The 24,661-nt window shown below is 46.4% G+C and overlaps 1 protein-coding gene across 7 annotated transcripts in view; it reads left to right on the top strand.

Moving 5' to 3' along the window:
* TDRD12 (tudor domain containing 12) overlaps positions 1–24,661 on the top strand; it is a 231,110-nt gene that overhangs the window by 167,329 nt on the left and 39,120 nt on the right. For all 7 annotated transcript variants that reach the window (XM_033940266.1, XM_033940270.1, XM_033940268.1 and 4 more), the window contains 4 exons: positions 9,118–9,217; positions 11,591–11,775; positions 12,785–12,992; positions 22,848–22,940. In XM_033940266.1, the coding sequence (XP_033796157.1) occupies positions 9,118–9,217; positions 11,591–11,775; positions 12,785–12,992; positions 22,848–22,940 (586 nt within the window). The remainder of the gene's footprint in view (positions 1–9,117; positions 9,218–11,590; positions 11,776–12,784; positions 12,993–22,847; positions 22,941–24,661) is intronic.

Here is a 24,661-nt window from a genome sequence, read left to right as displayed (position 1 = left end):
ATAAGACAGCCCCCCCTATTTAGAAAAAAATGTAAAATAAGGCACCCCCCCCGCAAATAAGCCACCCACCGATACCTGCGCTTACCCGAATCGGGTGGTACGGTGGGTGACTCCGTGTGGTCCCTGGCACCCCCGACACGATCGGGGCAAGAGGGAGCTCAAGCCCTCTTGCCCCCCCCCCGACTCCCCGACACGATCGGGGCAAGAGGGAGCTCAAGCCCTCTTGCCCCCCCCGACTCCCCGACACGATCGGGGCAAGAGGGAGCTCAAGCCCTCTTGCCCCCCCGACTCCCCGACACGATCGGGGCAAGAGGGAGCTCAAGCCCTCTTGCCCCCCCGACTCCCCGACACGATCGGGGCAAAAGGGAGCCCAAGCCCTCTTGCCCCGCCGATTCCCCAACTCCCCGACAATATCGGGCCAGGAGGGAGCCCAAGTCCTCCTGGCCACGGCGACCCCCTAACCCCACCCTGCACTACATTACGGGCAGGAGGGATCCCAGGCCCTCCTGCCCTCGTCGCAAACCCCCCCTCCCCCCAACGACCGCCCCCCCCAAGAACCTCCGACCGCCCCCCCAGCCGACCCGCGACCCCCCTGGCCGACCCCCACGACACCCCCAACCCCCTTCCCCGTACCTTTCTGTAGTTGGCCGGACAGACGGGAGCCAAACCCGCCTGTCCGGCAGGCAGCCATCGACGGAATGAGGCCGGATTGGCCCATCCGTCCCAAAGCTCCGCCTACTGGTGGGGCCTAAGGCGCCTGGGCCAATCAGAATAGGCCCGGGAGCCTTAGGTCCCTCCTGGGGGCGGGGCCTGAGGCACATGGGCCCAACCCGACCATGTGCCTCAGGCCCTGCCCCCAGGAGGGACCTAAGGCTCCCGGGCCTATTCTGATTGGCCCAGGCGCCTTAGGCCCCACCAGTAGGCGGAGCTTTGGGACGGATGGGCCAATCCGGCCTCATTCCGTCGATGGCTGCCTGCCGGACAGGCAAACCCCCCCTCCCCCCAACGACCGCCCCCCCCCAAGAACCTCCGACCGCCCCCCCAGCCGACCCGCGACCCCCCTGGCCGACCCCCACGACACCCCCAACCCCCTTCCCCGTACCTTTCTGTAGTTGGCCGGACAGACGGGAGCCAAACCCGCCTGTCCGGCAGGCAGCCATCGACGGAATGAGGCCGGATTGGCCCATCCGTCCCAAAGCTCCGCCTACTGGTGGGGCCTAAGGCGCCTGGGCCAATCAGAATAGGCCCGGGAGCCTTAGGTCCCTCCTGGGGGCGGGGCCTGAGGCACATGGGCCCAACCCGACCATGTGCCTCAGGCCCTGCCCCCAGGAGGGACCTAAGGCTCCCGGGCCTATTCTGATTGGCCCAGGCGCCTTAGGCCCCACCAGTAGGCGGAGCTTTGGGACGGATGGGCCAATCCGGCCTCATTCCGTCGATGGCTGCCTGCCGGACAGGCGGGTTTGGCTCCCGTCTGTCCGGCCAACTACAGAAAGGTACGGGGAAGGGGGTTGGGGGTGTCGTGGGGGTCGGCCAGGGGGGTCGCGGGTCGGCTGGGGGGGCGGTCGGAGGTTCTTGGGGGGGGCGGTCGTTGGGGGGGGGGGGGGTTTGCGTCGAGGGCAGGAGGGCCTGGGATCCCTCCTGCCCGTAATGTAGTGCAGGGTGGGGTTAGGGGGTCGCCGTGGCCAGGAGGACTTGGGCTCCCTCCTGGCCCGATATTGTGTGGGGAGTTGGGGAATCGGCGGGGCAAGAGGGCTTGGGCTCCTTTTTGCCCCAATCGTGTCGGGGAGTCGGGGGGGGCAAGAGGGAACCAGGCGGAGAGAGGGCAGTTAAGCGCAGTGCCTGCGCGGAAGGATGCAGCTCGGGCGACTTCGTTGTGTGAAACGAAGTTCGTTGTACGGATCAAGACATAAAGTTCGTTGTGCGCAGCGTTCGCTGTGCGAGGCGTCCGTTATGCGAGGCACCACTGTAGTTTAAAGTTCTTATGTTTTCAAGCAGACTTCCTAGGACATCAAGCCGCATTGTGGTATAAATTAATATCTGGATATTTGAATAAAAAACCAAAAAATGGTCTAAGAGATATTTGGAGCATTGAGATTAAGCATCAAATTAATGCATCTCAATGGCCACTAATTTGGTCTTGGAGAATGAGATGTACAGTGTCAGCATCTATGAGACAAACTTGGTTCTTTTTATTACATAGAGCTTTTTGGACCCCTACACGTTTACAAAAATTAGATAGCTCTAAGTCCAATAAATGCTGGCACTGTAATCTGGAACCAGGAACGTTGGATCATTTACTGTATCATTGTCCCTACATTAAAAGTTTTTGGAATGCAATTTGGCCACAAATTAATAAATTGATGGAAAATCATATAGCAATATCATATGATACAGTGTTATTTGGAATGATGATGAGAAAAAAAAGTCAAATTTCACCAGAAAATAACAAGCTATTATTAATCATGACAGGGGTTGCCATTCAGCATATAACCAACAATTGGAAGAATTATAATAACCTAAATTATACATTTTGGTGGAATACAATATGTCATATATTCAAAATGGAAAGAGCAATAGCAATACAAAGAGGGACATATACTAAATTTATAAAAATATGGGGGCCATTGACAAAAAATTGCAATGAATAAATAGTAGGATTTCTCTTCTTATTTTCTTATTTTCAATATCTTCTTTGTGACACACATGAAGGGGAGGGTAGTGAAAATAATTTTTACACAATATGATATAATATGATATACAATATGTAATGTATGATTGGAAAATACTAGAAGGGTGGGGGGAGGGAGAAGGGATAAAAATATATTTAACATATGATGTATTAGATATAAAAGTGATATTGTGTATTCATCAATTGTATTTTAATATTTTGTACACTTTATGTAAAATTTGAAAATGAATAAAAATTATAAAAAAAAAAAAAAAAAGAATCGCGCTTAGATAGCCCCCTCAGCTGTCAACGTCTGGCCCGAGCCATCCTTAATAGCCATAATATTAGATTGCGTCTGCTGCATGCGCAGACGATGGGCCAGCAATTTCCCCGCTCTATTACCAGATTCAAAGAACCGTAGATGAAGACGCTCAAGATTGAATTGGATCTCCTCATCTTCCAACTTCCCCAATTCCACCCTAACTTCCTGGAGCCGAAGCCCCAGGGGAGCTCCCCCCTGACCCCGCTTATGTTGATCCACTAGTTGACGTAAAGTCTCTCTCAGACACCGTTCCCTCTGTACTTTAAGCCTTTTCTTATGAGCGGCCATAGATATAAGCTCCCCCCGCAGTACGGCCTTCAGACTTTCCCATATCGTTATCGGAGAGTAGGTATTAACATTATTATGCTCCAAAAAATCCAAAATAACCTGCTCCACCTTCCAGACCAGGTGCAGATCCAATAAACTATCATTCAATCTCCAGTATTGATCTCCTACTCGCGATGCCCCCCCATCTCACATCCATCCAAATGGGAGCATGATTCGACCACCCAATGTCCCCAATGTAGGACCCCATTAATCTACCCCCCCCCACCCCTTGTCCAAGTACAACATATCTATTCTGGTATAAACCCCATGAACAGGGGAGTAGTACGAATAATCTTTACCCAGGCAATGCTGAGATCTCCATCCATCTACAATATTGAGGACTTCAACAAAGTGCTTAAGGCGTTTCCTATCCGACTTAAGCCGGTCCCCCCAACCCCCGTAGAGTCCCATCTGGGATCTATAACTAGATTAAAGTCCCCACCCACAAGCACCAAACCTTTTTTGACTTGCAGTACCCTGGCCAACACCACATCGAAAAAGGAACCCTGTTTAGAATTCGGGGCATACAGATTCACCAAAGTGACTACTTCCCCATTTATCTGGCCCAACCAAATAACCCATCGCCCCCCCCCCCCCTCATCCCTCCATTCCCGTTCGGGCACTATTTTAAGATGTTTAGCAAACAAAATACCCACCCCTGCCTTCTTCCACTCTTTCTTATTGGAGGCCCAGACCCTCCCCAGATATTCTCTATATTGTATCAACTTTTCCCCTGATCGCACAAAATGAGTTTCCTGAACAAAGCAGATATCAATGCGCAGCCTCTTCAACTCCTTTAACAATAGCTGGCATTTACAGGGCATATTGAGGCCCTTAATGTTAAAACTGCCCACCCTCAAAGAATCAGGTCCCATAGCCCAGGACTCCTACCCCACACAATTCACCCCACTTTCCCCTCGCCCCACTCCAGGCCCAAATGCCCATGCTGTCACCTTCCCACCCCCCTCCCATCCCTTCCCACAGCCACCTGCTCATGAGCCCTCCCATGACTCCGGGTGACCCCACCCCCATCTCATGAACTCCTCATCCGTTCCCCCTCCCTTCCCCGTCTCCCATCAAGCATCAATCCCCATTCACTCTCCCTTAGGCACCCCATGCACTCACCCCTATTAACAGAGTTCCAACCCCACACCCACTTCACAAGCACAACATACTAATCAAGGCATGTAAAGTCCCGAACTGTTCAAGATCAGCCAATCAGGATCTGCCTTCGCGCACTCGCCAGCTCATCAAGTAGGTGGTCCAGCTCTGCCGCTTCCAGAAGGCTCCTCCACATCTCGACCACCAACACCCGGTTTCCGCGACCTGGCCCCACTCTCTCTCCAGCGAAATTTCTCCGACTGCTGTGCCCCTTGCCGGCCCGGAGTCAAGACCTCTCCAGTAAGGATCCCCTCCTTCCGCAGCAATTTCCCTGCCTCCGCTACAGTGGTCATTTTCTTATGGGTTCCATTGATAGTAAGAAGGAGCCCAAAGGGGAACAGCCAGCGATATCTAAGGTTTTTCTGCTTTAGGACCATCACTATCGGGCGAAACTCTCGTCTGCGTTGCAAGGTATTGGCAGAAAGGTCCTGAAACACCTCCACCTTATGCGATTTCCACTCAAATGTGCCCAGATCCCTGGCCTTGCGCACCATCCGCTCCTTGTCAACATAATTGTGAAGACATGCAATAATGTCCCTGGGATAATCATCTCGCTTGGGCCCCAGAGTGCGATGAGCTCAGTCCACTTTCAAGACTACAAGGGGCTCTCCACCTTCTTCAGCCGCAGAGAAGAGAGCTTGATAGATCTCCTGCACCACCTTCACCGCATCTGTATAATTTGCCGATTCAGGCACACCTTGGATGCGGACATTATTCCAGCGGGACCGGTTTTCCAGGTCCTCCACCCAGTTGTAACAGTCTTGCCAATCCTTTTGTCCTGCCTCAAACGCCCCACTCAGATCTTGTACCACCTCCTCCTGCTCCCCCATTCTCCGTTCCGTCTCCTCCACTCTCCCCATGAGGTCTGCTATCTCTCTCTTGATCTCCTTCACCGCGTCTCTAATTTTCCCTTTTACTCCAGCAACCTCCTGCTTAATGTCACAGACACATTGCCGAAGGTCTGCCTTGGTCACTGCCACTGAGGAGGAGTCCATGCGCCACAATCTCGGAGAGGCCCCTCTCTCCGACTCTTCATCGGACCCACCCTCCCCGGACTCACGCTGGGACGCGCTCGAGACTCCGAGCAACTGGCGTAGGCCGCTTTTCTCCAGCGCCTTCACATGCGGTCTCCCCTCCTCTCCTTTCTTTTTGGACGGCATAGCGGTGAACCACGCTGCTTCGCACACTTTGTCAATCGTGCGCCCAGCTCGTCGCTCGCCGCATACAAGCTCCGAACCAGGGGAACTTAATCGCTGGGATCAGAGCTCCGGCTCTAACCCGCCATTCACGACAATGACGTCAACGGAAGTCCCCCCTCTTGGAATCTTAACATCATCTTGCAAGGTCTCAGCTAGGCTCTGTATGAGCCCTTACAGGAGGCTTCCCTGCTGGATCTTATGTTATTCCAGGACAAGCAGGCAGCCTATTTGCAACATGTGGATGATGTCACCCATATGTTGAGAATAGTTCCCTGCTGTCCCTGGATAACAGCTGTTATGGTAAGTAACTGCTTTCAAGACTATTCCTGATATCAATTGCATTTGGGAGAGAGTCTCTGAATTGCAAGCATTCTCTTGCAGGAAGCTGCTCCTGAAGATTACTGAAGCAGGGAATTCATTGCACATGGTTCCATTCTTCCTACCGAAGGTAGTTTCGTCCTCCTGTGTCGGGTTTTAATATTTTTGTTAGTTTAGAGTACAATGCACCCCTCCCCTCCCCTTATAACACCCCCAAAAAACAATACAATCAGAATAGAATAGAAGTCCAATGAAATAAAGATGAAAAAACTAAACTAAAACTCACTTAACAAACAGAAAGCATCTAAAGAAGCCCAAACCTTCCTGAACTGGGTAACCACACATTTTTCAACAACAATTATACTTCTCCCTCCAAATTAGTGGTTTTAGGACTCGCAACTTTGGTTATTTGCGAGTTTCTAAACCCTGATCTACCCCTGCTTCCCGGAACCTCTCCACACTGTACCTGGTGGCCTAGCAGTGATGTGAGACAGGAGCGATCTTCCTATGCTCCTGCCTAGTGCAAAGCCATCAACAAAAACGGCTGCTGTGAGTTCCTGCTGTAGTGAGACCACGGGAGCTCATGGCAACCATTTTTGTTGCCAGCTCTGCATGGGGCAGAAACATAGGAAGATCGCTCCTGGCCCACTTCACCACTAGACCACCAAGTAATATGTGGAGAGGTGAGGGGGGTGGGTCAGAGTCGGCCCTAAAAGTTTTATTTGCGATTTTTCCATATTTGCGGGTCGGCTCTGCCCTTAACCCTTGCAAATATGGAAGGAGAAGTGTACCTCTTCATATTTCCATGTAAGGCAAACCCCAGCCCACCAAGCAGCCACTGACAAAGCAGCATTATCTTTCCATACAGATAAGATGTGTTGAATTGCCAAACCCATAAGCACATCAAACAATCTTGCCTTGTTTTTTTTTTCTTTTTACAGAACAAAGAAGACAAAGCCACTGATCCATAATATAATTATTTTATAAGTAAGTTTAATTTGTATGTCAAAAATATCCTGTACCCTCTTCCATACCAACTCTTCTAAGTCTTCTAAGTCTATCCCCTTCAGTATCTTGAATGTTTCGATCATGTCCCCTCTCAATCTCCTCTCTTTGAAGGAGAAGAGACCCAATTTCTCTGTCACTGTACGACAGCTCCTCCAACCCCTTAACCATCTTAGTCGCTCTTCTCTGGACCCTTTCGAGTATTACAGTTTCCTTCTTCATGTACGGAAACCAGTGCTAGATGCAGTACTCCAGCTGAGGGCATGATAACCTTCGACCTGTTCGTGATCCCCTTCTTAATCATTCCTAGCATTCTGTTTGCCCTTTTCGCCACCGCCGCACATTGTGTGGACAGCTTCATTGACTTGTCAATCAGAACTCCCAAATCCCTTTCCTGGGAGGTCTCTCCAAGTATTGCCCCAGACATCCTGTACTCTTGCCTAAGATTTTTCTTACCGACAAGCATTACTTTACATTTATCCACGTTGAATCTCATCTGCCATGTCAATGCCCATTCCTCGAGCCTGGTTATGTCACGTTGTAAAATGAATGGAAGAAATTGGGGGCGGGGCTAGGGTGGGATTGGGGGTGGGGCTGACAATTAATAGATGTCCCCTTTTGATGAAAAAAATAAATGGTCACGTTAGTTATGCCTCTAATTATATTGATTCTTGACTGATTTGGTATAAACTGTGGGGGCACAGGCAAGCACACTGGGAAGGAGGTGGAGTCAAAAGATATGTGACATCCTTAGACATATATATAAGAAAGAGATTATCAATGTAAGAACCTAATCTTTCTATAGTTGATTCAATCTATACATCCTGCATAGTGGAGTCTTAGGTTGTTCTCTATATTGGCTGTGCTATTTAATACCTCTACTTTGTCTATTTTGTCAATCAGCATTTGCTTTCTTAGCTGCCACTGAGCTGAGGATTTCAACGTTTGCTCAACAATGATGCCTAGATCCTTTTCCTGGGCGGTGACTCCTAACTTAGAAGCCTAAATCTAATCTAATCTTTGATTTTATATACCGATTCATTCCAACAAAAGGGCTCAACTCGGTTAACAAAATATTAATAAAATATACAAGAGATTAGAGCAGAAACTGTATCTTTTATGCCAAAAATGTTTTATCTTTTATGGTTATTTGAAGAAGAGCCATTAGTAAATTTCTGAAATAAATATGTCTTCAATGTTTTACGAAAAATGGGTAAATGAGAAATAACTCTAACTATAGATGGAAGGTCATTCCAAATTCTTACAAATAAAAAAGAAAATGATCGACAAAAATTAATCAAAGTTTTTATTTTCTTAACAGTGGGAAAGCCAAGTTTGAATTTCTTAAGTTAGAGATTTCTTGTGAGTTAAACATAACAGAGTCTAATGGAGAAAAAAATATCATGTAGGATTTTGAAAATTACAGTTGCACACTTAAATTGGATCCTCATGTAGCTGTAGTTCAGGTTCCTCTTTCTCACATGTTCACTCTGCATTGGATGAACCATTCATCAGAAAAATTCTCACCAAACAATAGTTGCTGCACCCTCCCATTCAAAAAGGGTTAAGTCGGGGGTCTCAAAGTCCCTTCTTGAGGGCTGCAATCCAGTCAGGTTTTCAGGATTTCCCCAATGAATATGCATGGGATCTATGTGCATGCACTGCTTTCAATGCATATTAATTGGTGAAATCCTGAAAACCTGACTGGATTGCGGCCCTCAAGAAGGGACTTTGAGATCCCTGGGTTAAGTCAACTGAAGCACTAAACTTCCTATTCCTATTTCACACAGGCTTTTCATTATTACCCTTTTTGCAGTTTTTAAACAATATACTTCATAGGTTTCTTCTGTAATTCTCTCTTTGCAATTCCTTATCCTGCTTCTGTCTTTTCTTTGAAAAGAAACAGAGGACTGTTTGAGATGGAAGGATGTTCAAGGTATTGGTATGTGGAAATTCTGGAAACATTCATGGATAAGCTCCTTTTAATGTATATTTTTAGTTTGCTTTCTTTTTATCTTTTTTGACTGCCTTCATTTCCATGGTAGTAAATTGTGAATGAGAGCACCATTATTTAAACTTCATATTTTCCTTATTTCCCCCTAATGTTGTTAATACAGAGACATCAGGACATGTCCAGAGCGCCATCAGATAAATGGAAAAATAGACATGCCTCAAAAAGTATCTGGTAAAATTATTCCTACAGATGGATATATTTCTGTAAGTTGTTTCAATGCAATAAACTCTCATCAACCCTAATGGATTCATTGTATCAGCCAGTTATGTCTGTCTGCTTTGTTTCCTACTATTTTTTATTGATGTTCCTCCCTTACTTTTTTCCTTTCTTCATCTGATCTTTGTTGCCAGTACAGTAGTGCATTCTCTTAGAGCAGGGGTGTCCAATATCGGTCCTCGAGGGCCGCAATCCAGTCGGGTTTTCAGGATTTCCCCAATGAATATGCATTGAAAGCAGTGCATGCACATAGATCTCATGCATATTCATTGGGGAAATCCTGAAAACCCGACTGGATTGCGGCCCTCGAGGACCGACATTGAACACCCCTGTCTTAGAGGCATTAACTATAAAGGTGTAATATTAACAGATAAGAAGCTCTAGAGTAGAGAATGACACCAGGAAAAATATTTGTCACCGTCCTCGCGACCACCATCCCTGTCATCGACCCGTCCCCGTGACTGCTGTCCCCTTAACATCCATACAAGCCTCAGTACTGCAATATTTAGCTTATTCCTTCCTTATAAATCAAAGTTCTGGCTGCTGAACTAGAGAAAGAGATGTTCAGCTGGCAGGGCTTTGTTTATAAATTTTTATCAACACAACTAATATACTACTTTATCCTAAAGCAATATAAATTTTTCTACCTTTGTTGTCTGGTTTCTGCTTTCCTCATCTTCGCATTCAATTCCTTCCATCCACTGTCTGTCTTCTCTCTGCGTCTTCCATTTGCTCTGTTACTGTGCCTCTCCCTTCACCCCCTTTCCCCCAATTGGTCTGGCAACCATCTTCTTCCCTCCGCTCCCTCCATAGTCTGGCATCTCTGTTTTCTTCCCTTCCAGTGTCTTCTCCCCATTCTCTGTTCCCCATTTCCCTTCCAGCGTCTTCTCCCCATTCTCTGTTCCCCATTTCCCTTCCAGCGTCTTCTCCCCACTCTGTCTTCCACATTTCCTTTCAGTGTCTGTTCCTCTCCACCCCCCTTCAGCATCTGTTCCATTCCTTTCCACCACCACCCTTCCCTCTCGCCACCCCCTTCAACGTCTGTTCCTTTCTACCGCTCTTCAGCACCCCTCACGCGGACCAACCATCTCCCTCCCTTTTGCCTTCGTGGCACATTACAATGTAATTTGTGCAAGCCACCGGAGCCTGTGAGCACGGTCCCCGTCCCATCCCCACAAACCATCTCGTTTCTATGTTCCTATTTTCCCCATTTCTAATATCTCTCCTATGTATCTGGCATTGCCCCCCCCCCCCCGTGTCCATGTATGTTCCCTTTATGTCTCTGTCCCTGTACCCCCATGCACATAATTTCCCCCCTGTTTCTGTTACCTTCCTGTGTCCAGATTTCCCCTCTCTTCCTCTTCTACACCAATGTGTCTCTTCTCTGCAACCCTATCTAGCTTCTTCCCCCCCTCCCCCTGCTTCCATCATCTGGCTCACCTGCCTGCCCTCCCCTTTCATTCCTGCTGTGGATTTCTTTCTCTCCCTCTTCATCCTTTTGGCCCAGCATCTCTTTCCCTTTCACGCCCTCCTTTCTAGTATGAGCCGGGAACACGCGCGATCACGGATAACACAGTCCAGCAGCCCCCTCCCACCCAATCGCAGTATTTTGCCATCTCCCTTCCTCTACCTCACCTTAGGATTCTTCTTCTCCCAGCTGCACGCGCAGCTGCTTGAATTGTTGAATCTTTTCCTCTGACGCAACCGGAAACAGGAAATTGCATCAGAGAAGAAGATTCAACAACTCAAGCAGCCCCGCGCGCAGCTTATTGAAAGCGTGCGACTGGGAGAAGAAGAATTAAAGTCGGCACCTAAGGTGAGGTGGAGGGAGGGAGATGGCAGGATACGGCGATCGGGTGGGGATGCTGGACCGCGTGATCCGTGATTGCTTCACTGCAGAGACAAGACCATTCACTACTCTATGGGGCGGTGAATAGCCTTGTTCCCATCCCCGCAACGACCACTATTTTTTCTCTCCCCGTTTCGGCGGGTTACCTGTGGCTACTCATGGGTAACAACTACCGTGTCATTCTCTACTCTAGAGTTGTTTTCTTTGGGAATGCTTGCTCAAAATGCACTTCAGAATAATCTCTGAATTAGGGAGCCTTGGTTCTATGTTCACCTGTCTTTAAAGATAGATTTTGTGCACCACTATTTTTAGAATGTATTTCTCAATTTCACAACAATTGTCACTTCAGTTCAGCCTATTAATAGTTTTTAACTCTTGTATATAATTTTGTCCAAGATTTATGTACAGTGTTTTATTTTCAATCTATACTAATCAGATTATTTCTGTTAATGGAAAAGTTTTGATTTACAGTTTAAATATGTGGTCTTCAGTGCATGTTTTATATTTTCAGATTATTCCTCTACACATTGTAAATGCAACAAATTATTATGGTCGCATAATTACTAAAGATGATCTGTATGCAAGTCTTGCTACAGAAATGGGTGATTATTATCAAAATGTTAGTAACAGAGTTTGTGTTGAAAAGGTGGAAGAACTTGCTTTGTATGGATTACAAGAAGGAGCCCTTTATTACAGGTAAAAACAAAACAAAAAAAAACTAATATGATTTGGAAAATCACTGTTTAATCTGAGAAGTTTGTTTTTCTTCATTTAGCTATAACTTGAGATAAAAAGTAAATTTCATAATTTTCTTTAATTATGGTGAAGGGCATATACATCTTTTGAGAGTACTCTAAATTATTCCTGTGCTCTTAAGTTCTTGAAGAAAAGCAGGAGAGTAATACTCACAAATGGCAGTGTCTTCAAATTTCATCCAATGAAGCTTGGGGCTTAGTACTTTTGAGAATGCTCTGTTAAGAATTATTTGTCAGGGCCATTGTATTGGGCCACCTCGGCTCCAGTTTTTCCACAAAGCCCAACTTACATGTTTATTCCATGGACTGTAAGCATCCTTCCTAATTATGTTAAATTGATCTATCAAGTGATACAAGATATGTAATTCTATTTTTTAAAAAAAGAGTGTGATCTACATTTGATAGGAATGTTTATTTTTCTGCTTTCTCCAGAAATTTTTCCAGCTGGGTGGCATGAAAGTAAAGGTGGGGGACAGAGACAGGGGAATATCTAATGTACCTGAATTAAACTCTCCTTGAGCTTCAACTGGAAAATCTGTGTGCCAGACTGAGAGAGATGACCAGAGAAAAAGAGTACTGCTCAGTATTTTAAAAATGTGTCTCATCTGGGTGCTAAGTAAAATCAACCAGGTGGTGTGGCCATTTAAAAGATCCTGGGGAGAATGCTGCACTCATAGTATAATTTGAGCACCTTAAAAATTTTAGTGTACATAGAATCATTCATATATCAACCTATCAGTTAAATAATTTATAGTTGACTTTTGTGTGTTAAAAGTTCTAATGCTCATGCCAAAGATGTTACTGAAACAACTATGTGAAATGAACCAAAAAACACTTGAAGATCAGGAAAAAAGACACTAATAAACCTGTTTTTGCCTATGCACATTTTTAACATTTAGTCTGTAAAATATCCTACGTTAGCTAATACAGAACTATTCGCTTTTTCATAGGGTTCAAGTATTCAGCGTTTTAAAAAAAGAAGACTGTCTGTTCTTCACTGTCAATGTTAGCTATATAGATGAAGGCAGAACTGGTAAAATTCGAGGTCACCAACTTCTTCAGTTACCTACAAGGTTTCAGCATTTGCCAGCTCAAGCTGTAGAATTCATTGTTGCTAGGGTGAAGCCAATAGATAATGAAACTTCATGGAATCCAAAGGTGAATTAAATTTCATTGTCTTAATTTTGCTTGTGATAATTCTACCTCAGTATTTAAACATATATGGGGGTCAGTGTTCAATTTACTATTTCTAGTGCAACAGACATGCCATTCCTGAACCTGTGGGTAGTCAATCCCTTCTCACAAGAATTCTTGAAGGAAGCCTCATTAGCATTCTTTTGTTCCACCTCCCATCCTTCTGAGCTGTCCTCCCATTTCTCATTTGTCTCTCTACAAATGAGATAGTAGGAGCCTGTCTTTCCATTGCAAAAAAGATGGTATGCTAAACCAAGGGTCATGCATCTACTCCCATGAATCCATTGCAGGAAATACTGATCACTGTTTTTAGGACCTCAACTCCTCCCCTTCAGCAGAGGAAAACAACTCATTTTTTCCTTCTGCAAAGAACTGAGAAGGTGTATTCTGATTTGCTTTCTATTTGATGTTTTCGGGCAACTTTTAAAATGAGAAAAATGGTTTAAAAAAAAAAAGTTAAAGGATTAGCTGCAAAGGGTAAGACTTTAAATCGGACATGAACATTGTTTAGAAAAACCATTTTGGAAGCCTAGACCAGATGTATAACATGTATTAACAAAGCTGGAAAGAATAGCAAATGACAACTAGCATAGTTAAAAGGGGACGTGAAAGAAGCTATTGGAACCAAAAGAATAGAAAAATTATCCAAATGAAGAAAATAAGGGCAACATAAGCCTTGGCAAATTAGATGTGGCTACCTAAAAAGCAGCTGTTGATTGCATGTCAGTCACACATCGGCACCATTTACAAAATTGCACCTGCGGAAAAGATAGATGCCGGAAATGTAGGCAAGGGATTCCAGGCCTACATTTCTGGTGAATATATTTTCATGAATCACACCTATATAGGTGCTTTAGGCTGCCTAATGCCATTTCCGACATTGACCACGCCTACAGTGGTGTTCAGCAGCCTAAAGCACCTATGTAGGTGCAATTCCAGTGCTGATTTTTTAGGCGTTGATAGGCACCTTGAAACCCAGTTTTGAATGGCATTTTTAACTGAGATTGGGTGCCCATCAGCGCCTAAAAAATCGGCATTGGTTTGATAATCCAGGCTTTATTGTATAAGTTCTATAATGCTTAGCCACAGTTTCATTGCAGAAGCATCTTTTCAAGTTATTTTTAAGTTCTCATCAAGAGCAAGGATTTTACCCATCTTTGCCACTACCCTGTTATACCATCGAGTGAACACTAACCTGGACCCCTGAGGAAGGCTTTAATCAGCCAAAACATTGACCTTATTGGGTCTGTATTTCACCATAAGTCAGACACTCAGTGAAGTGGAGATTTGTTTTGATTTTACAGATTTTATTATATCTTAATAAACATTTTGTCAGGATCATTGGATTCCACAGTCTTCTGCCTCTTGTTTTTAACTGCAAAGAGGGGCATTAACGTGGGAGGGGTATGGGTAGGTCTGGGATGTGTTGGGCACTTATGCCCTGAGGTTATAGAATACTGTCAGTTATGCACACAAGTATTGACCCCAGCCTTTGAAATGATGTAAATGCTTGTGCCTAAATTGAGGTGCACTCAAATACTGACTTGATAGCATTCTCTTCTGTGTTTAACTACGCTTAGCGCAAAAAAATTTTTAGTGCCTTGTTTTTGTACCTTTCTTGTATCTGTTTCTAGTTGTATTAAACTCTTTTCTCATCCTATATAATAAAACCCTAGTGCGCGCATGCGCTCTTGAAAAATCGTGATCCCTGGGGCCGTGTTTTCTGATCCGTGGCCGCGTTCCATTTTAGAACGCGGCCAGGGATCACTCTGGCCACTCCCCTCCTCACTCACCAACCCGAAGCAAGCTCCTCACCAACCGGAAGCAAGCACCTCACCTCCCGCCCTCGCTCACTGCTGCCGCCACTGATCCTTCTCTTCGGGGCAGTCTGCGATTGTGGCCAACTTTGGCGGGCCTTGCGGGCCGCTTTCTGGCCTCGGTGGCACATTCCCTCTGACGCACGGGATCGCGTCGGGAGGGAGCGTGCTTCCAGGTTGGGGAGCGGCCTGTGAGGTTCGCTGGGGCTGGCCACCACGATCGTAGTCTGGAGCAGGCCAGAAGATGCCGGGATGCAGGGAGGGTAAGCAGGGGAATCAATACAGGGGGCCAGAGGGAGAGGAAAAGGGGGCTGCTTTGGGGGGAGGGGTGTGCTGAGGGGAGACAGAAGGGGCCATGGAGAGACAGGGAGAGTGAAAGGGGACTGCTTTGGGGGAGGGGTGTGCTGGGGGGAGTCAGAAGGGGCCATGGAGAGATAGGGAGAGGGAAAGGGGGCTGCTTTGGGGGGAGGTGTGCTGGGGACAGACAGTTTTGCACTGGGGGGAAGACAAAAGGGGCCATGGAGAGACAGGGAAAGGGAGATGATTTGGAGGAGAGGTGTGCTGTGGGAGACAGAAGGGGCCATGGAGAGATAGGGAAAGGGGGCTGCTTTGGTTGGGAGGTGTGTTGGGAACAGACAGCTTTTTTTGGTTGAAGACAGAAGAGGGCCATGGAGAGACAGTTAGGGAGAGAGAAAGGGGGCTGCTTTGGGGGGAGGGGTGTGCTGGGGGCAGACAGCTTTGTTGGGGGGGGAGACGGAAGGACACAGACAGCGGCCAAGGAGAGAGAGAGAAAGAAACACAGACAGACAGACACACATATATTCTAGCACTCGTTAATGTAACGGGCTTAACGACTAGTGAGATATAAAATGGGAAGATCCTTTAGTTCTAATGAATGTTAGATGAATAATTGTGATTTTATTTATTTCCATTGAAGACCTACATGTATGTTGAAATACCTAAATTCGTATTCTACTGAACTAAGAATTTGGCATCAGAATCTGATTTATAAAGACTTGTCCAATCCTGTATCTGTGAAGATCCTGTTAAGTTGGTCATAAGTATATATGCTTATCCCAGGACAAGCAGGCAGCATATTCTTAACGCATGGGTGACGTCACCGACGGAGCCCCGGTATGGACACTTTTACTAGAAAGTTTTGTTGGCCGCACCGCGCATGCGCGAGTGCCTTCCCGCCCGACGGAGGAGTGCGTGGTCCCCAGTTTCTTCGTTTCCGCGGAGCGAAGAAGACGCATGTGTTTTCAACGGCTGTTGAAAAACTAATTTTTGCCTTCCCGCTCGCGTATTTTCTCACTTTTTTCTATTTTTCTTCTTCGGATTCCCTTTATTTTTGCTTTCAAAAAAAAAAAAACCTCCTCGAGTTTTCCTTATTTTTTCAGGCCGGCCCCGGCGGGGCCTGTTGCCACCATACAGGCCTCCGGATTCGATTTTGCGGAGGCCGTGTTTCCCTTCATGCCCCCTCAACCGGGCTTTAAGAAATGCCAGCAGTGTGCACGCCCAATCTCTCTCACTGACCCGCACAATTGGTGCCTCCAGTGCTTGGGTCCAGAGCATCGGGCTGACACCTGCACCCGCTGTGCTACACTTAAAAAGCGCACTTTAAAAAATAGGCAGATCCAACAAAATATTTTGTTCGGTACCGGATCTGCCATGGAACCTGCCACGTCGACGGCACCTCCAAAGTCGGCACCACCGGATCCTTCTTCGGGGTCGCTGGGCCCAGGTAAGCCGGCTAAGAAGCCCTCCACTTCTCTGGAACGCCCTCCTGCCACGGTCGCGATGCCGACCCTTCCGGCACCGCACCGACCCCGTAAATGCTCCGCTCCGATATCGGTGAGTGCCTCGTCATCAGCCTCCTCATCGCCGGAGCGTAGAGTGGCACCTATGGTACCGAAGAAGAAAAAAGCGGTACCGGTGCCCCCCCTGGATGTCCGCATCGCGGCCATACTCCAATCTCAATTACAGGAGCAGCTGCAGCAACAACTACAACAACTGTTGCCGGCGTTGCTGGCCCCGCACCTTCCGGTACAGGACCGGTCTGAGCCTCGCACTGTCCCATCGGTGTCGACCCCCTCGGTACCGATTAATACCTCCATGCCGGTACTCTTGGCTGAACCGCCTACAGTGCATGCCCGTGCCGCTGCCGACCCTTCCCGGTCCCAGGAACAACATCAGTCTTCCTCACCCGGTACCGCCTCGGTACGCTCAGGCATATCTCTCTCAAAGACCCGCCATACTGAGCCTTCCACAGCGAAGTCCAGACGTGCACACCCCGACGTTAGGGACCTGGACTTATGGGAAGACTCCCCGCACGGTACCGAAGAGGATGCTTCGTCGACCGACGAAAAACCCTCCATGGCCGACACCATTTCCAAACTGGAACAGTCCTCTTTCTCTAAATTACTTAGGGAGATGTCAGCAGCTCTTTCTATACCATTAGAGTCCGACTCTAAAAAGTCTCAGGCTTTCCTCGATGCCCTAGACTTTGAGCAACCTCCCAAGGAATTTTTGAAGTTGCCCGTCCACGGCATCTTACGGGAAACTTTTTATAAAAACTGGGAGACTCCCCTCACTGTTCCCGGGGCCCCTCGCAAACTGGATAGCTTGTACCGGGTTATTCCAATCCCAGGGTTTGACAAGCCTCAATTGCCCCACGAATCTCTCCTGGTGGAGTCCACCTTGAAAAAATCTCAGGGTTCCAGTGTATATGCTTCCACCCCTCCTGGCAGAGAGGGAAAAACTATGGATAAATTTGGTAAGCGCCTTTTCCAAAATGCAATGTTAGCAAATAGAGCAAACAATTACACCTTCCACTTCTCCTTCTACATGAAGCATCTGGTGCAACAACTCTCCTCCTTACAAAAATATCTTCCGGAACGTAAGGTCCCCCTCTTCCAGCAGCATATTTCCAGCCTCCTCCAACTCAGGAAGTTCATGGTTCGCTCCATTTATGACTCGTTTGAGCTGACCTCTCGAGCATCTGCCATGGCTGTTGCTATGCGCCGTTTGGCCTGGCTGAGAGTCTCTGACCTTGACGTTAATCACCAAGACCGCCTGGCTAACGCACCTTGTCTGAGTGACGAACTCTTCGGGGAGTCCCTAGACTCGACAACCCAGAAGCTCTCGGCACACGAGACCAGGTGGGACACTCTGGTCAAACCTAAAAAGAAGACTCCACCTGCTCGCCCCTACAGACAACAGTCTTCCTACCAGCGCAGGTTCTCGGCCAGACCTCTCAACCCGCCTCAGCAACAGTCTCGCCGTCCTCGTCAACAGCATCAACCTCAGGCTCGATCGCAGTCTCATCAGCCTGCCAAGCCTCTTCCTCCATCAAAGCCATCTCAACCCTTTTGACTCTTTTCTCCAGGGCATAGCCAGTCTCCCACCGTCGCTACCTCTTCCTCAGCCTATCGGAGGACGTCTTCAGCTCTTCCTCAGCCGTTGGGAGGTCATCACTTCGGACCAGTGGGTCCTCAACATCATTCGCCACGGCTACTCTCTCAACTTCCAGACTCTTCCACCAGACAATCCTCCCATCGAGTCTGCTTCTCACTCCTCCCAATCCCTCCTCCTCCTGAGGGAGGTCCAATCCCTCCTTCTTCTCAATGCCATCGAAGAGGTGCCTTCGGACCAAAGGGGTCAGGGATTCAAATCCTTGGCGTCACTATTGACAATAACCTTTCCTACCATGATCATATAAATAATACTGTTAAATCTTGTTTTTTTAGACTTCGTCTAATTCGATCAATTTCAAAATTCTTAGAACCAAAATCTCTAAATATCCTACTACACTCTTTAATCATTTCTAAACTTGACTACTGCAATTCTCTATTGTTAAACATTACACAAAAAGAAAAGAAACGCTTACAAATTATACAAAACACTTGCCGTTAAGCTTATTTATAAAGGTAAAAAATATGATCATGTCACTCCCTTTCTGATTAAATCTCATTGGCTCCCCATTAATCATCGGATTACCTATAAAATCTTATTATTAACATTTAAAACTCTTGACACTAATGAACCCCAATTTATAAATAAAGTACTTATTCCATATAGTACCTCAAGTTCTTTACGATCAAACAACCATAAACTTTTAACGGTTCCCTCTTTAAAAGTTATTGGAACCCGCCGACAAGACATGTTTTCTGTATCAGCACCGCAACTTTGGAATTCATTACCATTACAGTTAAGAGATGTAAATAACTTAAGTGATTTTAAAAAGAATTTAAAATGCTTTTTATTCAAGGATGCCTTTAACTTATAAATTACTTCTGAGCTCTCTCTCGTTCTCTTTCTTTTTCTTTTCCATGCTTTTTTCTTGAATCTTTTTTATGTTGATATCATTTTCATTATTGTATAATTAGCTCATTATATACTTGTTATGTAAATTCTCCCTTTTTTTTTTTAAAATTGTATTTTTTTTTAATTGTATTTATTGTATAAATTGTTAGTTTTATAATATTTTATATGTCATTTCCTACTTTAATATTATGTTTAATTATATGTTACTTTTATATATTGTAATTCGCTTAGAAACAATTTTAATTAAGCGATTAATCAAATATAAATAAAACTTGAAACTTGCTACTTCCTGGTTCCCAAGAAAACAGGAGATCTCCGTCCCATCCTCGATCTCAGGGACCTCAACAAGTGTCTGGTCAAGGAGAAGTTCAGAATGCTCTCCCTTGCCACGCTTTACCCTCTTCTCTCTCAACACGACTGGCTATGTTCCCTAGACCTCAAAGAGGCCTACACTCACATCCCAATCAATCTGACTTCACGTCGCTACCTCCGATTTCAGATACAACACCGTCACTATCAGTACAAAGTGCTCCCCTTTGGCCTCGCATCATCGCCCAGGGTGTTCACCAAGTGCCTTATTGTGGTGGCGGCCTTCCTCAGGTCTCACAACCTCCAGGTGTTCCCCTACTTGGACAATTGGTTGGTGAAAGCACCTACGTCTCCACTTGTGCTACAAGCCACTCATCACACCATCTCTTTCCTCCATCTCCTGGGATTCGAGATCAACTACCCCAAGTCGCATCTGCTTCCCTCACAGCGACTTCAGTTCATTGGAGCAGTTCTCGACACCACTCTGATGAGGGCATTTCTCCCCTCCGACCGACAACGGACCCTGCTCCACCTCTGTCGTCAGGTGCTCCTTCATCACTCCATCCCAGCCCGGCAGATGATGGTCCTCTTGGGCCACATGGCCTCGACGGTCCATGTGCTTCCTCTGGCGCGACTCCACCTCCGGACGCCTTAATGGACTCTTGCCAACCAATGGTCGCAAACCTCGGATCCTCTTTCTCATCCCATCTCTGTGACATCGTCTCTTCAGCAATCTCTTCAATGGTGGTTGAACTCCTCAAATCTTTCCAGGGGTCTACTCTTTCATCTACCCCCCTCACTCCATGACCATAACCACAGATGCCTCCCCCTATGCGTGGGGAGCTCACCTGGGAGATCTTCGCACCCAGGGACTCTGGACCCCTCAGGAGCGTCAACATCACATCAATTTCCTGGAACTCAGAGCCATGTTCTATGCTCTCAAGGCCTTCCAGCACCTTCTCTACCCTCAGGTTCTTCTCCTGTGCACAGATAACCAAGTCGCCATGTACTATATAAAAAAGCAAGTCGGCACTGGATCTCCCCTCCTCTGTCAGGAGGCCATCCGCATCTGGACCTGGGCCACGGCCCACAGTCTCTTCCTCAAGGCTGTCTATATCCAGGGCGAACAGAACTCCCTGGCCGACAATCTCAGCCGCATCCTTCAACCTCACGAGTGGACTCTGGATCCTCCCACACTCCGCTCCATCTTTGCTCGGTGGGGCACTCCTCAGGGCAGCTCCTCACAACCATCAGCTGCCCCAGTTCTGTTCCAGACTCTTTTCTCCTCATCGTCTGGCCCCGGATGCATTCCTGCTTGACTGGACGGATCGGTTCCTCTATGCCTTTCCTCCCCTGCCTCTGATGTTGCGGACATTATCCAAACTACGCAGGGACAGAGCCACCATGATTCTCATCGCTCCTCGGTGGCCTCGCCAACACTGGTTCTCCCTCCTGCTCTAGCTCAGCTCCAGGGAGGCCATTCCTCTCCCTGTGTTTCCTACTCTACTTACGCAGCAGCATCAGTCTCTACTACATCCCAATCTGTCCTCGCTCCACCTGACAGCTTGGTTTCTCTCGGGCTGACCTCTCCAGAGAATCTGTCTCAGCCTGTCCGTCGTATTTTGGATGCCTCTAGGAAACCGGCCACCCTCCAATGTTACCATCAGAAGTGGACCCGGTTCTCCGCTTTGTGTCTACTACATCATCACGATCCCACCTCATTGGCGGTGGAAACTGTACTGGACTACTTGCTCTCTCTCTCCGACGCTGGCCTCAAGTCTACCTCAATTAGAGTCCATCTCAGTGCCATCACTGCGTTTCATGAGCCTATCCTCGGAAAACCTCTCACGGCTCATCCCCTGGTTTCCCGGTTCATGAGAGGCCTCTTCAATGTCAAACCACCTCTGAAGCCTCCTCCAGTCGTCTGGGACCTGAATGTGGTTTTATCTGCCCCCATGAAACCTCCGTTTGAGCCTCTTGCCACAACTTCACTCACATTTCTTACATGGAAGGTGCTTTTCCTCATTGCCATCACCTCTGCCAGGAGGGTTAGTGAGCTGCATGCACTGGTTGCCGACCCACCTTTCACTGTTTTTCACCATGACAAGGTGGTTCTGCGTACCCATCCTAAATTCCTTCCCAAGGTGGTCTCGGAATTTCACCTCAACCAGTCCATTGTGTTGCCTGTCTTTTTCCCTAAGCCCCATTCTCATCCTGGGGAACAGGCGTTGCACACGCTGGACTGTAAGCGTGCCCTTGCATACTACCTTGACCGTACCAGGGCTCACCGCTCGTCCTCTCAGCTCTTTTTGTCCTTCGACCCTAACCGTCTAGGTCGTCCTGTCTCTAAATGGACGCTTTCCAACTGGCTTGCTGCCTGCATTGCGTTCTGTTATGCTCGGGCCGGTCTTTCACTGGAAGGTGCTCTCACGGCCCACAGGGTCAGAGCTATGGCTGCTTCTGTGGCTTTCTTCCATTCCACTCCCATCGAGGAAATCTGCAAGGCTGCCACATGGTCCTCAGTTCACACGTTCACTACTCACTATTGTCTGGATACCTTCTCCAGACGGGATGGACACTTCGGCCAATCTGTGTTACATAATTTATTTTCCTAATGGCCAACCATCCCTCCTCCCTCTCTGTTAGCTTGGAGGTCACCCATGCGTTAAGAATATGCTGCCTGCTTGTCCTGGGATAAAGCACAGTTACTTACTGTAACAGGTGTTATCCAAGGACAGCAGGCAGATATTCTTACGTCCCTCCCACCTCCCCGGGTTGGCTTCTTAGCTGGCTTAGCTTAACTGGGGACCACACACTCCTCCGTCGGGCGGGAAGGCACTCGCGCATGCACGGTGCGGCCAACTAGAACTTTCTAGTAAAAGTGTCCGTACCGGGGCTCCGTCGGTGACGTCACCCATGCGTTAAGAATATCTGCCTGCTGTCCCTGGATAACACCTGTTACGGTAAGTAACTGTGCTTTATAAAGTACTGTCTACCTAGCCTCTTTAAGGGTGCATAGTGTATTAATGAGCACTTAAACCAAATCATGTTATAAAAATGTGACAAAACAGAATTTGTGAAGAATTTGCTTATTGTTAATGTTTTAATCTTGTATTATATGTTTATTGAAAATATTTTATTTTGTAGTAAGACAAATCAGCATCATAACATAGTAATTTAACAACAGTTCAAGAAATACAATACAATACCAAAGTATCAAATTGCAGCTCAAAATAATACTTGTTACCTTAAGTAAAATGTTCTGTACAAAACATTGGTAAAACTAAGTAAGCTCATCTGATAAAACCCACCCCATTTCCCCTTTTCTTGCATTATATTTGTAATACCCAGATTTTTTCCCCTCAAGGTTACGAGACACATCTGTCAGAAGATCAGAGGAAAACAACATGATGCAAAAGTAGCCCTTTCCCTAGGAAATACAGTTTGGGTTGACCCAGTGGTATGCAAATTAATTTTCTTGTGTTAAACTTTGGCTTTTTCCAGTGCACCTCTGAACTAAACTTTAATAGTGACCAGAATACCGTATGATGATATAGCAGTAGTAACATGGTGCATTTATTGTGTCCAAGTATATTGTCTTAAGTGCCATCATTGGCGTCAAAATGCTATTTTGGGTAAGGTACAAAACTGTAAGGATTCTTAACGGAGGCACTCAGAAAGATATCATTAGCTTTAAACAACATAAATATGAGTACCTAACACAGGTACACAATCCTTTATCTAAAATTCTGAAAACTGAAAGTTTCAGTGAGTGAAATCCTCCGACATGACACATGTTGAAACCAATTGATAAACAAACGGATCATTTCCCAAGTTATCCAACCCACAAAAAATTGTCACAATAACAAGGTTGAGAAATTGAATAGTGGCACAGCAACCACATTGTCCCCGATGAAGGCTAGTTAATAGCTGAACGCTCTAAAATAGTTTAAGCGTCGGGTAGCTCATAATCCACTAACGTTAGTCCTGGCTGGGAAGCCACTAAGATAAGTGTTGCTGTTCTTCTTTCTTTGATACATTATAATACATTTTTGAAGAATTGAATGATTTGAATTGAATTTTAGATAAAATTAAATTAATTATGATATTGACTAATGAATTAAATAAAGGATATGTTTGCATTTTTAGTCAGTTAGATAGTTTTTTAATTAAATTAATATAAATTTCTGAGATAGGAAGGAGGTTTGACGTAAATGATTACATTACATGCATTCAGGATGAAGACTTGAAATAACATCCAAGTTATAAGAGGTCTCTTTACTGAGAACAATTCATCCTTTATTGATACTTCAGCCTCTTAATTTATTAATTTATTTATAGGGTAAGTGTGTGCTTAAAATAAGTTGTTAACACGACTGAATTTGGGTTATTAGTAATAATAGATCTCTTTATCAAAAAAAGAAATTAGATACCAAATAATACAGAATCTAATTTGATAAATTTTTAATTATCCTTTATACCCCCTGTTTTCTTGATTAATGACATGTTGAAACCATGCAGATGTGTGCATCTCTCCTTTCCTTAATGCTCTTCAAGTCAGATGTGCCTATATTGCTTAATGAGGGCCTTGAAAATGTTAGCTGCAGATTCCCCTTGGGGTGGCAGTGAGAAGAAGCAGAAAAGAAAGTTTGTCACTGCCCAAAGTATAGAAAGTAGAATTATCCCAGGACAAGCAGGCAGCATATTCTTGACTGATGGGTGACGGCACCGACGGAGCCCCAGTACGGACAATTTTAGAATGATTGCACTCTAAGAACTTGGAAAGTTCTAGCAGGCCGCACCGCGCACGCGCGAGTGCCTTCTCGCCCGACGGAGGCGCGCGGTCCCCAATTAGGATAAGCCAGCTAAGAAGCCAACCCGGGGAGGTGGGTGGGACGCAAGAATATCTGCCTGCTGTCCCTGGATAACACCTGTTACGGTAAGTAACTGTGCTTTATCCCAGGACAAGCAGGCAGCATATTCTTGACTGATGGGTGACCTCTAAGCTAACAAAAAGGGAATGGAGGGAAGGTTGGCCATTAGGAAAATAAATTTTGTAAAACAGATTGGCCGAAGTGTCCATCCCGTCTGGAAAAAGCATCCAGACAATAATGAGATGTAAAAGTATGAACTGAGAACCAAGTAGCAGCCTTGCAGATTTCCTCAATAGGAGTTGAACGG

The sequence above is a fragment of the Geotrypetes seraphini genome, chromosome 4 (genome assembly GCF_902459505.1).
Source record: "Geotrypetes seraphini chromosome 4, aGeoSer1.1, whole genome shotgun sequence".
Taxonomy (NCBI): domain Eukaryota; kingdom Metazoa; phylum Chordata; class Amphibia; order Gymnophiona; family Dermophiidae; genus Geotrypetes; species Geotrypetes seraphini.
This window is presented reverse-complemented; position numbering and strand designations above follow the sequence as displayed.